Source organism: Cydia pomonella, chromosome 1 (genome assembly GCF_033807575.1).
Source record: "Cydia pomonella isolate Wapato2018A chromosome 1, ilCydPomo1, whole genome shotgun sequence".
NCBI classification, from domain to species: Eukaryota; Metazoa; Arthropoda; class Insecta; order Lepidoptera; family Tortricidae; genus Cydia; species Cydia pomonella.
In genome coordinates, this window is record NC_084703.1 from 13,101,622 (window position 1) to 13,117,631 (window position 16,010).

General features: G+C 37.1%; 1 protein-coding gene and 1 long non-coding RNA gene across 3 annotated transcripts in view; one reads left to right on the plus strand and one right to left on the minus strand.

Moving 5' to 3' along the window:
- Positions 1 to 16,010, plus strand: part of LOC133515644 (dynein axonemal heavy chain 6) — a 101,559-nt gene that overhangs the window by 35,785 nt on the left and 49,764 nt on the right. For both annotated transcript variants that reach the window (XM_061848218.1, XM_061848224.1), the window contains 9 exons: positions 2,058 to 2,213; positions 2,300 to 2,527; positions 2,641 to 2,861; positions 5,052 to 5,263; positions 7,238 to 7,350; positions 7,490 to 7,632; positions 7,711 to 7,903; positions 8,896 to 9,119; positions 15,385 to 15,640. In XM_061848218.1, coding sequence (XP_061704202.1) covers positions 2,058 to 2,213; positions 2,300 to 2,527; positions 2,641 to 2,861; positions 5,052 to 5,263; positions 7,238 to 7,350; positions 7,490 to 7,632; positions 7,711 to 7,903; positions 8,896 to 9,119; positions 15,385 to 15,640 — 1,746 coding nt within the window. The remainder of the gene's footprint in view (positions 1 to 2,057; positions 2,214 to 2,299; positions 2,528 to 2,640; positions 2,862 to 5,051; positions 5,264 to 7,237; positions 7,351 to 7,489; positions 7,633 to 7,710; positions 7,904 to 8,895; positions 9,120 to 15,384; positions 15,641 to 16,010) is intronic.
- LOC133515692 (uncharacterized) overlaps positions 1 to 16,010 on the minus strand; it is a 41,764-nt gene that overhangs the window by 17,796 nt on the left and 7,958 nt on the right. The gene's annotated exons all lie outside the window — the stretch shown is intronic.

Below are 16,010 nucleotides of genomic sequence, written 5' to 3' on the forward strand. Positions count from 1 at the left end.
TCATGGGGAGACCTCGTGGAAATAAAAACTTAACATAAAAAAATATCGTGTGGAAATTCAGTTTCTGTGTCCGTACGTACTGTAAGAAATCGCCTGATGGATGGTGGACTTCGTGCTCGTCGTCATGCAAAGAAACCATTGATTTCCAAGAAAAATCGAGCAGGGAAAAAAAAATATGCGAAAGAACATCTTTCTTGGACTGCGGAAATGTGGGAAAAGGTAATCTGGGGCGATGGATCCAAGTTTTTACTGTTCGGAACAGATGAAATTACCTACGTACGACGTCCCGACAATGCTCGCTATGACCCCAAGTAGCACCTCCCTACAGTCAAACACAGCGGCGGCTCCCTTATGGTGTGGGGCTGTTTCAGTGCAAGTGGAGTTGGTCCTTTACATCGAATAAACGGCATTATGACGAAGGAAGTTTATGAAGGAATATTACAAGATGTGTTTCTTCCCTGGGCACGCCAAAATTTCGGCAGAGCGTTTATGTTTCAGCAAGATAATGACCCGAAACATTCGTCTAAGTAATCTTGTTTATCTTGTTAAACAATGGTTCAAAAAACGTAGAGTGAGGGTTTTGGAATGGCCCAGCCAAAGTCCGGACTTGAATGAAAAGGGTTTCAGTACCAAGTACTATATAATCTAATATTTTGATTTTCAGTGCAGAATCTGTAATTTTTGTTGTTTTCTTTATTAATAAACCACTTTTACCTATATTTCGAGTATTAATTATTTTATGCACTTTTTAATAAACTCGTACAAAACAGCGAACGAAAAAAACAAAACGAGTTTCTTATATGGTGTCATACAAATGTAGTATATGTTTTTACTCTCTATCTAAAGGACTTTCACATGATAATCGTTAGGCAGCCTTAGTCGTTCTCATAAAAAAAATACTTAAAAAAAACACAAATATCATAAATTATTTTCCGCTACTGTAAGACGTATTTTCCGCTACTGTATGAACCACGCTAAGTTTTTATGCCAAGTACTACTAACGTCAATTATAGAGCTTAAGGCCCCGTAGATTCGTGTTCTTCTCTCACTCTCACTGAACGTAACCGCGGTAACCGTGAGCGAGACGAATGTGCGTGCTCAAAACAGCGCTTGGCCCTACTCATAGTGTTGTGTTCCTGCCGGTGAGTAAGGTTGCCAGAGCTCAACGAGGGGGGTGGGGTTAGGGTCGGCAACGCGCATGTAACTCCTCTGGAGTTGCAGGTGTACATAGGCTACGGAGACTGCTTACCATCAGGCAGGCCGTATGCTTGTTTGCCACCGACGTAGTATTAAAAAAAAAAGCGCTTATCATGTTTTTGAAATTTAATTTGCTTGAAGTTTTAACAAAAACAATAGTAATACATTAGTTTCCACAAAATTATAATTGCGCATTTTTAGAAGAAATTTTCATACTTTTAGATTTTGTGGATTATTTTTTACAAATATTTAGAGAGCGTTTTGTTTCTATCAGGCGTAAGTAAAAAAACAGAATTAAAATCGATGAAGGCCCTAGAGAAAACCATCAAGATTGCTAATTAAAATTTTAGTAGCCGTATTGTGATCTAAATTACTAAATTGGCGAAAATGTCATTTTTGGTACAAACTTTTATCGCTAACTGTACTTTTCTTTCCACAAGCAACTAATAACAACCACACAAACAATTGTATCAACCCCAAGCACAATTACTTTGCGTTGTTTTATCACATAGTTCCCATGGCCACCTCCTGTCTCCATCATCAGATCAGCTCCATGCCATCATAATATTTCATTGTCATCCGATTTCCTTATGTAATCGGAAATCGGGAAGTGGGTCAACATAGATACATTATACATACTAATAACAGGGCAAGTTAAATAAAAGTTTGTAAAAAGCGGTACAATTTATCAAAAACTCTGTTTCAGAGCTTACGGCACCTTAAAGTATATGTACCTATGCGTTCTTACTACCAAAGTTTGTGCAAAGTTAGCGTGGTCAGAGTTTAGTTTCTTCCCACTCAGCTATCTTTTTGTATGTTTTTAATTTGTAATCTCTTCACTCATTTATACACCTACTTAGTGCGTGGAAATGGATCATCAGTGGTTGATCTGCGACGGCCCAGTCGACGCCGTCTGGATTGAAAATATGAACACCGTACTAGACGATAATAAAATGCTGTGCTTGTCCAATTCCGAAAGAATCAAACTAACGCCATACGTTCATATGGTATTCGAGGTATGTTTTCCTAAGTGGTAGTCATGATTTCGGTACGCAAAAGTCTGGGAATACCTAATACAATTATTTTCTTCTTGGATTTAAAGGTAGCGGATCTGGCTCAAGCGTCGCCAGCTACTGTCTCGCGATGTGGCATGGTTTACATAGACCCTAACGAGATGGGGTACCTGCCATACGTGCGCTCGTGGCTTGAACAAGGCGTAGAAAATAATCTCTTCAACCAAGAGAACTCCGACTTTCTATACGAACTGTTCAAAATGCTGGATGTAGGAGTTCTCCACGTTAACACTAAATGCTCTGTCGGAATAAAACAGGTGTGGCAAGGAATACATCATTGCAAATCATAATTTGATTAAAGTGGAATTTTATTTTTAATATTAGCGATTTCAAAAAAACATTCATTGAAAGAAATCTATTTTTACCGCAGGTTGATATAAGCAAGGTGTCGGCACTTTGCTACCTAATGGGAGCCTTACTGAGTGAGCCCGGAGAGCGATTTGCAGACAAGGCGGCTATTAAAACCTACATAGCCTACTGTTTCATTTTCTGCTACATTTGGTGTATTGGAGGGAACATCTTGGAAGGAAATCGCAAAGGATTCGAGGAGGTGGTCAAACGACAGTTCGAAGAATTCGCGGAGGCCGAATAGTACGTGTCCAAATAACGTCCAGAGTCGACCTATTAGTATGATTAGCGATAACGACTAACACATTTCACTGTCAGGAACCCGCCTAGTGGGCGCTTGTAACTTCTGCTCAAATGCCAGACATCCTACAAAGTGTGTTATTTGCTAAAGGCCGCCATATATAACAACAACAGGCTACGCCAAAAAGCAAGGTTTTCTGGTATTGCAAACAGAGCAGAAATATAAATGATGAATCCATTCAAGATTGTGTATATATGTTTTACAATCATTATTTCGATAACCATTTGGAGCCGCTTCCAATAGTTACGTTATATTAATAATTAGGACGGTATTTACCTATACTTACATTCAAACTGCTTTGGCCCTTTTACACAAAACACGTAGTGCATCACGTAGGCGAAACTGAGAACTAACCAAATAAAAATATCAGGATGTTTGATTATGGAACTTGGCACAACCCTAGTGCCCACCTAGTGGGCGCTCGGCGCACACTACTCTGCGCTCTTAGCAGGCGCTTGTATCTACATACATATTCCATAGTTTTTGGAGTAATTTTAAATGTTTGCCTGGCAGTGAATACGTTAAAGTGCTCAAATATTTTTGTGCACCCAGTATAATATAAACAGATAGTTTACAACCGTCAAATACATCGTATGAAGATGTCATCCGACAAAAGGTTATTTATATACCCAGGCTCTGCGTTGTCGTCGTTTGTATTTCCCCCATACTTGGCTCATATTATTATTATTATTGGAGTGTTACGGGCCTTTGAGTGCCACGTCGACCAAGCAGTGATCTATTGTGATGGCCCTTTAAAGTTCATTACTAATACCCGTGGAATCCAGGAAGTTCCAGATTCTTTGGGCCGTAATGTTCTGTACCTCATAGGGTTGCAATACATGCCGCCCTAAGTAGGTACTTCTTTTAGACAGTAGTGGTCCACAGGAATAGAGAATATGCATTGCAGTCTCCTCGGACTCCTGGCAGAACCTGCATGTCGCATCTTGTGTCTTTCCAATTTGAAATATGTGTTTTTTCAACTTACAGTGTCCAGTCAATATTCTAGTCACTGCGCAGGTTTTGTGTCTTTTGAGCCCTAAAAGCTCCTTAGCAATTTTGCTGTTGAACCCTTTGATTAGAGCTTTCGAGTGTTCTTGTCCTTTGATGAACTTTCACCAATCGATTGCTCTAGTTTTTTCTAAGTTGCTGAGTAGAGAATATGCATCCCGTTTTGTGATTCCACAGAACGGTTCTGGGCCGAACAGAGGTCTGTCTGCGCCCTTACTAGCAAGTTCGTACGCTTCTTCGTTTCCGTTAATGTCGGAGTGCCCTGGTACCCATCTAATTATTACTTTGTTGGAGTTAGCTAGTGCATTTAGGTTTGTTTTACAGTTCTGGACTAGTTTTGAGTTAGACTCAAGGGATTCTAGTGCCAGCAGAGCAGCCTGGCTGTCTGAGTTGATTTGTTGGTGTCTTAGGTTTCTATCCAGGTTAATCTCCGCACATTTGTTGATGTCGAAGACTTCTGCCTGGAAGATTGAGGCCTGTCTAGCTCTGAGCTTAGGTATCTCACCATAGATCCCACATCCTACATCATTGTCTTTCTTGGAACCATCCGTGTACCATATATGGCTTCCCTCTTCGACGAACATTTGGTCGTTGGCCCATTTGTCTCTTGGAGGTATTTCCACTGTGTACAGTTTAGTAAAATGACATTCGGTGTGCGTGTCATCAGTTGGCATGCTAAAGGTTTTATTTGCAAAAACCCAGGCCTTTAGTTTGGTTAATGCTTGAGAGCGCCATTTCGTCCTGTTAGCGTGCATATTCTGTAGACGCACTGCTTGGCCTCCTTTTGCACCTGCAAGTGGAGTGGTATAATGTCTAGCAGTGCATCTAGGGCCGCCCCCGGTGTCGAGGAGAAGGCGCCTGTTATTGTTAAACAAGCCGTGCGTTGCAGGCTGTTTAAAGTTTCTATTGCCGTCTTTTGGTTGGTTTTGTTACACCAGACTGCGGAGGCGTAGTACTTGGCACATAACCAGTATGCAATACTAATTACCTACTTAAATAGAACTTGGGTGGTAATAATTTTTCCTTCCTGTCTGTAATAGTGAATCAATATATCCATAGTTTACATTAAAACAAGGCAAACTACTCATTTTTAGAATTCTTATATGCCGAATATTTTGTTGCAGTTTTCCGCAAGGTTTTAACTTTTTTGACATGTACATGGACACAAAGCAACGTAAACTGAAAGTGTGGGCCGAAATCATACCAGTGTTTGTGTATGATAGCGAAAAACCATTTTTCGAAACGTTGGTCCCTACGGTTGACACTGTGAGATATGGTTATTTGTGCGAGAAGCTTCTCGGAGCTGGTAAACCTGTCATGTTCACTGGAGGAACAGGTAAGACACAATTATTTCAAAAGTAAAGATAGGCCCGTGCAAATAATTGGGTACTTGACACAAAATGGATAGAAAATGAGCCATCCATTATAAAAAAAGTGGAATTGCAATAGACATATTGAGATTATAAAAAAATACAAGGCTCCAAAGTCTCAAAAAGAAAAATGAAAAAGTTACCATTCGATTTCTTACATTTTATTGAAGAATAAAGTGTATTACAACTATATACATAAACGCCCTGTTCGCCCTCGGAATACCCAACTGGCGTGAAGTGGCGCAGGATAGGGCAGAGTGGCGCTCTCTTGTGTCAGAGGCAGGGATCGGAAACCGGTATTTTTTGTATGGGAACGAAAACGGTATTTTTTCGTTCTTTGTTAATTATTCCCTTTCTAATTGGGCAATCTAATAATACGAAGTCGTTATCTAAAAACACAACCGAGTCCTATATTTAGAGTATAAAATAAACCGAAATATATGTTTATTTCAAAGTTTTTCCAAAAAACCGGTTCCGATCCCTGGTCAGAGGCCAAGATCCTGTTTGGGTCACTGAGCCAGTGAAGAGAGAAGAGAAGAGAGATACATAAACGCAATATTTCAGGGCCAAAATAGCAATTTTCTTGATCTTGCATACATTTAGAACAGACTAATGTAATGTGACGTCACATTACAATATCATTTTGTTAGAGACGTTTCAAGCGCCGAGTACGAGCGTCAGACTTTAACTCTCATTTCTGACCTTTGTGTTGCTTAAATGTCATTAGTCCTATATAGACATTTGATCCTCAGGAAAATGCAAAACAAACTGCAAACATGTGCACAAATGAGATTAGCGCACCAACGAACTAGCCCACTTAGCACAGCTCAGCTCCGTTAACTTCGGGTTATGGCTAAGAACATTTAAGGAAACTAAATGACACAGTTAATGTTGGATTATTTGATTTTTTCGTAAAAAGTGATTAATAGCGTTATTGTAACACGGGCATTATATTTAAATTCACCAAAAAATTTCAAACTATTACATATCACTGATATTTCTAATATCGATCGTCCGTGACAGTAGGTACTTGCGTTTAGTAGCAAATGTATAAACTCGAACTAAACACTAATCAATATGTGAACAGACCCTAAGGCGAGTGTACACGCTCGGAAGGGACTCATCAAATAAAAATAAATAATTGATTATCTCCAAAATAAACTTAATTAGAATGCTGGTTTCTTTGAGAAAGTTACTTAATTTTAACTCGGGATTGCACCATTGAAATTGCCGGAATGCAAAAGATCCAAGTACTATAAAGTCAATGGTAAGAAACAGATGAATTTGTAATGATTGATACCTTACTGGATAGTTATTAGGACACGTTCACACATGGAATAATCTCAAAATTGAGATATAATATAATATAATAATAGTTTAAAATCTGGGAACAAGTACCGACTTTTGTTATGCTATGATTGCTGACGAGATCATACCGAAGGTATGTAATTACTCGACTTTTTAATATTGTCTTCACCAAAGTGCCTCCTCACCTATGCGTAAAGTACTAAATATTAATGATGTTTTCCTGATCTGAACATTATACTACGTCGGTGGCAAACAAGCATACGGCCCGTCAGATGGTAAGCAGTTACCGTAACCTATGGACGCCTGCAACTCTAAAGGGGTTACATGCGCGTTGCCGACCCAAACACCCCGCACCCTCGTTGAGCTGCGGCAACCTTACTCACCGACAGGAACACAACACTATGAGTAGGGTCTAGTGTTATTTGGCTGCGGTTTTCTGTAAGGTGGAAGTACTTCCCCAGTTGGGCTCTGCTCTAGATCTGGAATGACATTTGCTGTGCCCTACCACACTAAGCGAGATGACATTCACAGTACACATACCTTTCTTAAACATTTTCCATAGGTAACTAAACTTAATAAGGGATAATTATTTTAACAATTTAACATTAATTAAAATCTATAATATTTAACAGGGGTGGGCAAAACAGTAATTGCCGCGGAGACTCTCAATAAAATGGCAACTTCTGGGATCTTCATACCCGTAATGATGAGTTTCTCAGCACAAACCAGCAGTACGCGGACACAGGTAAATTTTTTTGTAAAGCTGCTTACATATGCTTTATTTGCCGCGTATATTAGTAAAAACGCATAAGATTCGTCTTTTTACAAATGTTACTATTTAAAAAACCTATATACCCAATTGGTATCCTTTGTGTATGGTATAGGAAGTGATTGAGCTACGATTGGACAAGCGCCCTCGTAAAGCAATTGGAGCACCGCTGGGCAAGAAAGTAATAATATTCATCGATGACGTCAACATGCCTAAGTTAGACGTATACGGTGCGCAACCTACTATCGAACTATTAAGGTACCTCTGAAAAATATAAGCACAGATTGAACTACGGAACTAATCAAGTTACTATTATGTACTATTATGTATTGGCAGGCAATTTCTTGACTTCGGTGGCGTATACGACCGCGACAAGCTGTACTGGAAGGAGATCCTGGACGTGGTGCTGGCGTGCGCGTGCGCGCCGCCTGGCGGCGGCCGCAACCCGCTCACGGGTCGCTTCACGCGCCACTTTGCCATGTTTTACATATCGGCGCCCAACTCTGATGCTATGAAGACCATATTTAAGGTAAGCCAAACTGACCTATATCGTCGTTGAGTACCGGCATCACATTTGAGGCCATGTACACAATAACATGTAATTTAATAATAACAAGATTTTGAAAAAAAAATTTTTTTCGTACCGATGATAGCTAATTCTACTGCAAGATTTTTTTTTATGGTAGAGGAGGCAAACGAGCAGACCAAATGGTAAGCGATTACCGCCGCCCATGGACACCTGCAACACCAGAGGGGTTGTAAGTGCGTTGCCGGCCATTTAAGATGGGAGTACGCTCTTTTCTTGAAGGTTTGAAGGTCGTATCGGAAGATTGGCCAACAACTTTCTTTTAGCTGTTTCGCTTAAATATTGCATTACATTACACTAATTACATTTACTCGTTCGTTCATTACAACCTTTGTAGATGCACCTCAACTCTCTTGCGGATACCATAAGTACGGTAAATGATTTAACTTATTTTACCGTGACTCAAACTCTTTTCAAAAGGGATGATATTGAATGGTCACCACGCAGCCCCAATCTTTCTCCGTATGATTATTTCCTGTGGGGGAGGCCGATTTGAGGTCCTCAAATCACTAGTTTGTGAGAATAAATCTGAAAGACTTAGAATCTATAATCTGCGACTTCGCCTTCATCAGTGCCAAGAAACTCGGGGAGGCCATTTCAAGAACTTTTTTTTATACTACGTCGGTGGCAAACAAGCATACGCCTGATGGCAAGCAGTCGCCGTAGCCTATGTACGCCTGCAACTCCAGAGGAGTTACATGCGCGTTGCCGCCCCTAAACGATTATTATTTAGTTAAAGAGAAATTAACGTTTGGATAAAATTTATTTTCTTCATTGTAAATTGAATTAAAATTGAAACAAATCGGTCACCGACCGACACAGAAGTAGGATTTTTTTTCCAGTAGTTACCAGTGGTAAAAGGTGGGAAAAAAATTCCCAGCAGTTACCACTGGTAACAACTTGGTGGTAACTAGCGGGAAAACCCTTTGTTTCAGGCTATTCTCTGTGGGCACATGGAGGACTTCGTGTCGGAAGTGTCCTGTTTAGGCGAACCCATAGTAAACGCGTCAGTGGAAGTATATCAGAAGATTTGTGCGGAACTATTGCCCACGCCAGCAAAATCGCATTATGTATTCAATCTTCGTGATTTGTCCAAGACCATGCAAGGTTGCTTGCAAGCAGATGCTGGTTATATGCGATTACCACAGGGAATGCTAAGGTATCCATTATTTTGCTTATCGATTTAACTGTTGAGTGATATAAATAGTCTAATAAAAAAAAGTGAGTAACAGTCAAACATAGGAATCCGCGGGGCAAAATTGTTTGACAAGTAGGTAGTTCCTGTATCGATAAACTCAACTATCGATGCAAGTTCTATATACTAGTGATCACTCAAGGGTTTGCTTGTAAAAATATGTTTTTATTAAGAGTAAAAAAAATAATTAAATAACAACTAAATATACTCTTCCTTGTTTTTAAGACAAGACCAGACAATTTTATAATTTTACTCATCCCAATTCCCGAAAATATGCAACAAATTCTGGTCGTTTACTTTAACAATAGTAAATGGGACATTCACGAAGAATAAAATTGGGATGAGTAAAATTACAATTTTTTTTTCATTTTCTAATTGTATAGTCATGTACATACATTATTAAGGTGTTGCAATACAATTCAGTAAGTCAGTCCATGACGCCCTGTGAGGACATACAACAACAATATACTAATACCTTACAAATCTAAGCTAATCATTATAAAATAAAATTATTCATCACGATCATCGTCCGAACTTACAAATCCACAACATTTAAATTATTAATACAATTAAATATGTTACAATTGTATGGATAAATAAATAGTCAGTACAGTAATAATTAAAAATAAAATAGCAATTATAAATTATCATCAAAAAAGTAATTAACTGAATAATAGCATTTATCGAGTAATAATATTTCTAATTTAGTTTTGAAGGTCGCATTTTCAGGTTCTTGCTTAATCGAGTCTGAAATTTTATTAGTTATTAGGATACATTTGTAACGTGGACTATTTCTACATATTTGTAGTTTGCTTTGAGGTAGTTGCAATACAATTGTCTTCTTGTCTTGTCTTAAAAACAAAGAAGAGTATATTGAATTATTATTAAATTATTATTTACTCTTAATAAAAACATATTTTTGCAAGCAAACCCTATGAGTATAACTAGAATATAGAACTAGTATCGATAGTTGAGTTTATCGATACAGGAACTCCCTTGTTGTCAAACAATTTTGCCCCACGGATTCCTGTCTGGTAACAGTAGAATCAAAAATTTAAAAAAAACACTCATCCTTTTGGCATTGATTGGATATTAGACAAGTATTTTTTTAACATTCAAATAGGTAAGTAATTTTTTCACAAATAGCATTATTAGGATGAAAGGTGCGGTTTTTAAAAACTCGAATAACGTAAAAACCGATTTGATTGCAAATACGCTCTGTGTGAAGATATGGCACCTCCTTAAGGCGCTCTTATAGACAGATTTTAGGTTTTTGAGGGGGTGAAGCAGACGAAGTGGTAAAGCAGGCAGGCGGGCGCCCCGCGCGCCGCGCTCGCAGCAAGCCTACGTCCTTATTCTGACGCCATCCGTATTCTGGTTTGTTAGTTCTGGGATCTTTTCCGGAAATTTATATTGATTATGATTTAAACTTAATGAAATTAAAAATTTGATAATTATATATAATACTAGAGTATACCGCGGCAAATTGAGAACCTAGTAAAATGATACCAAATCGTTTTGTGTCGAAATAATATTACTTACTAATTCAGAAAAAAGTTACAACTGTCTGCTTTAAATCATATATAGATACCTAATTACCTATTCAAAACTTAGTTGACCTTAAAAATGCAATAGAAGTCAATTTCGGGCAAGTAGTGAAAAAAGGAAGAATACTAGCAAAGCTAAGTAATTTGTGGAAGTGAACGTAAAAAGGTAGCATGTTTTTGCTGGTATTGAGATAACTGAAAACATAAGCATAAGGTATGCACAAGCATATGTAGCTCGAAAAAGTAGATAAATTATGCTATCTTCTCAAAAAAGAACCATGACTCTAACTGTAACGACTATTTCTATATTATTTTTTGAATTGACGACAATGAAGACGATTATAAATTTTAAATGCAAAAGTCGAGAAAACTGCTATTATTATTTATTATTTAAAGTTTATAATGGCAAAAATGCACTTATACTACTACTACTTCGAAGTTATATAGTAATGAGTTTAATTGACTGACTTTAATTAATGTCTAATAAGGAATCAGTCTGTTGTCTGTCTAGTCTGTCTGTAATCAAATATTACAAGTATATTTGACCCACTGAGGTTTCAGATGAAGTTGAAAATCTGCATACATATGTAAGTAGGGTGACAATGAAATATTATGGTACCATCGAGCTGATCTGATGCATGAGAGAGGAGGTGGCCATAGGAACTCTGTGTCAAAATATCGCAACCAAATTGCGTTTGAGGTTGTTAGAATTGTCTCAATGAGTATTATTTTCCTTTGGAAAGAAGTACAGTTAAGACCTGTTCCGTAAAGTTAATTAACATACTAAACTTTCCGATGAACAAAATTATTTTATCGTCAACTATGTTATTTATTCCTTCAAGTGGTGGCCCACCACTCACGGGTCGATGTGATAGCCAGAAAGCTGTCGGCCAACAGAGGGTGGTTAGTGAGGTGTTACCATATTTAGTGGCAAAATTAAAGGCTTTGAAGTATATTTACGCTCTTCTAGCGCCCAAAAGTAGCTAGCAAGTTAGACAAGGAAATCATACATACACACGCTTGTTAACGCTTGGTTGCTAAGGACCGTTCATCCGGGATCGAACGCCTAGGTCGAGTTCTGTCTTGATTTTTAAAGAGGTTATTTTGTAAATACACGGTACCCTCGAGGAAACGGAAAGATTTTAACAGTATATTCCGGATCGTATTTAGAGGCAAAAATGTCATATAAACTTTTTTAATTCGCCTAGTTTCAGAGTTAATACCAATTTAAAAAAATATTTTTTGTTGTGTTTTAGTGCATAACGCCTTTTTGATGGCTATGTCGCCAGTCGCCACTTTGGGACCTAGTCTAAACTACCTTCTTGACAGATATCAAAGTGACAAGGTACCATTTGAATAGACTAATTTTTACGAAAAAAAATGTACCAATTTATATTAATCCATAAATTTTCCAAGAACATGAACTTAATATGTTTAAAAACATACAAAAAGTAAAAGAAAAACAATTTTTTTTGCGGAATTGACTTAAACTTGTACATGAAATTCTTCTTATGACCTCAGGAATACGTGGTAAAAAAAAAATCCGTTTCCTCACGGGCACTTTTTATGACTTAACCTTTGAATTTTAAGCCCTACGTAGAAAATTAATTAACAATTACCTCCAATCATAACTTTGTTTTGTGGTGGTAGTCATTTTTAATAAGGAAAATGGAAAACTGTCACTGTTGCTAGGTTTGATTAGTTAGGTGCATGTGGCGAAATGCATAAACATTACAATAATTTAACAACAACAAGGACAACTTCAACAGAAGGACATGATGTCACGATCCTCAGCATTGAGGGACCAAGAAGAAGAAGACAATAATTTAATTGTTCTATTCGAATAGCGTATTTAGTGCTTATTCTAACGATATATGCTTAAATATATACTTTTATACATAGATAAGCTTAAATAGTTGAATTTGTAATATTCTCTAAATCCGCGCTGAACACCCGACGGGGCCCCGCCACGTGACTACTTTTTACGTTTTGGCTTCTGCCACTTGAAGGGATATACTATAGGCCTTGACTAGTGATTCATTTCAAAATAAACTATTTTAATATATACATATTACACATAAGCACCCTAATGCAAAAATGAAGAAAATATATTTTGCGAAACTTTCGATCGATTTTTCCACTTATATTTTGTATTGGCAGGAAAAATAGTAAAAGCATATCACAAAGACATAACAAGGTCCAAGGTTTTAAAGAAGAAGGTAAAATTGGCTGAGACCTGAAATTGACGGCAGAGTGTCATCGAAATTTATACTTGAAAAAAGAAATAAAATGTCACCAGTTTTCATTTCATACAAAACAGAAATAGCATGGTATAAAAGTATTATACCAAACTTTTACAAAGGACTTTATGTTTAACATTATCAAAAATGGAATTTAGTGACATTCTTGAATTTACAGAATAATTAACCAGTGAAATAAAAATATTGGCGAGAGGTACAAATATATACGAACTTCCGAACCGAGTACTTGCAAAATTTTGAATGGAATTAGAAGGGTAAATATCACTCCTGCTCACCTTACAAAATAAAATAATTGATAAATGTTGTAAATAAAGTCTTAAGTGTATACCATATGAAAGTTAATAAACTAGAAATACCAAACAAATTCAACACTTATAACATAAACTATTACAGCCATTTGAGCACTTCCACAAAAACGTGAAATGGTACCTTTCACTAAGCACTATTTAAATCCCACATATTTAAATCCAGTATATCTCCTGCATCCTGTATGTGTTAAAAATGAAGCTGTTCCAATGACTTATATAAATTAAACAAGCGGATTAATTTTATTTGTTTACGTTTAAAAATAGGTATTCAATTTGATTATTACTGTAATAGCCATTTAAAATATAATTTTACCTAAATTGATAATTAAAAGTAGGTACCCCTCACGAAATAAGTACTACTGAATTTTATACTTAGCAGTGTTTTTTAAAATGTACATGTATTTTACCTTCCTCGTATTAAAAATAAAAAGTAGAGTGTTTAACTCGGGTGCAAGGCACTATTTCATCATTTGGTTAATCGTGGCTGTATGCCGGACAGGTGCGTGTGTAAAACTTGTCAAAAAAGATAATATGTAGGATGGATGTCTGAAATGTCACCGTATTTAAGAATCAATTAGCTTAAAAATTAGTTTTTTCTTCGTAAGAGTGATGAAAACATTGTGTGTATAACATATTTGTGTATTAATAGTGTGATTATCCATTTTATGTAACGTCCGCTAAACTAGCGCAGGTCCGACGCTGACAGTGGTCACGGGCGTACTGGCGTACTGACGGTATTGCCGCGCAGGGTAACGTTTAGTAGACAAAATGTTGAATTCATAATTATGAATGAAAAACTTAACGCATCGATAAACTGACAAGCAAAATGTTAGAGTTACTTAAAAGCTATTGAATGAAGTAAATTTCACATTGATATTCATCATAGTACTTCTAAAATATCGAAATAAATACAGTTTTAAGCATATTTTCAAAGCAAAAATCTATCGAGAAAAAGATGAGCCATCGTGTTTCTGACAAGCATACGGCTAGTTCAAAGACTGAAGTTATACATACTAGAAAATAATCGATGAAATCCTTGTACAAGCCTGTAAATATCGATTTAAAAATAGCGCATTTTACTATACACCGCGCCTTAACATTATATTATATATTACGGGATGGAAGATTGTCATAAGCAACTTACAAAAAGAAGTGAAATCCCATCAAAAACATTTTCATGTAAAATGTTGCCAAGACGAAACCATAAGGCTCGCACTGTCAAAAAGTTATCTGATCTCTTATAGAGCCAAGCTTCTAACTCTACAAGCCCTACACCTTAGTCAAAATAAGTGGCTTGGCCGTTTCGCCACCGTCGCTTGGGCGTAAGGTTGTAGTACCGATACATGAAAATGTTTTTGTTAGTTTTAACAAAGAGTAAAGTAAGTAGGTATATAGGTATAAAAATAAAGTATTGTTGTGACATTTTTAACAAGCTTTTAGATTTTGCTTTGGGATTCCAGGGAAGGTTTAAACGGTCAGAAAGTATGAAAAAAAATCTAAAACAATAGTATAAACAACGATATTATTTTTCTAATACAAATTGTTTCTCCCTGTCAAGTCTGTTTGATTCGTCCCGCCGGTACCGTAGACTCGAGTTACATCACATTGAATAACGTATTAAAATTTGACATTACCTATGAAAAGGGACCTTATTGTCGATGGCGTTTATAACGGCGGAAGCGCCATCGACAATAAGGTCCCTTTTCATAGATAACGTCACAATTGTGTTTGGGTTTGTAAGAATTGTTTCGATGTGTACTCGAGTAGTCGTAGTTGCCTGTTGCAATAAAAGTCCAGTCAGGGATAAATGCTTGTATTATAAATGAGATTTTTGTCAAAAATCATTTAATATTCATCTTCTTAGGGGTTAAAAAGTTTGTATCGGCATCGAAAATGGAATGGTAAGGGGGTTGATCAAGCGAGTTGAAACTTTGGAAGAAGAGATTGTGACACAAATCACGTGTTTTCAACTGTTTTTTCATCTGTACAAAGTTCGTGTGAAAGTACGAGAACCAATATAAAATCCACGTAACGAAGTCGTGGTCAACAGCTAATTTATTTATAGGTACCTATAACATATCACACAGATTTTAAGTCGCTTTCTTTTTTTCAGATTATTCTACCACGAATGTTTACGCGTTTTTCATGACCGCCTTATCAACATCCAGGACAAGAGTTATTTCTTCCATCTGATGAGCAAAGTCTGCCAAAAGAACTTCCAACAACCCATATTAGATGTACCAGAAGATGAAATCATTGAGCACCCACCTATGCTCCTTTTTGGAGACTTCCTCAACTCTGCGGTTCCTAAAGAAAATAGGATGTACCAGGAGATACCAGATATGCAAAAGCTTATGATAGTTCTGAATGTACGTGATTTTACAATGTGTTTGGACAGCTATAGTGGAGCCCCTTATTGGTTTATCGCCCCTTGCACCCCCTTTATTTGGCGCCAAACACAGGTGCACTTGGTAAATTAACTTTTATCTGCCAAAATATTGGTCGCATACAGGATGTTCATTTAGTCACCTACAATAATTTACGGGATGAATAAATAGGTCATACTGAGCAACTTTTACTATGGGACCAACCCCGAAATCAAACCAACAGCGCAAACTATATAGTATTTCACAAGTTACACGAATCGAAATAGGTATGGGGTTATTTATATCGTATGACTTGTGGGCGTGTTTGCCACTCCCGTATTGGCTTACACAGCCATGAAAAACGTTGTTGCCC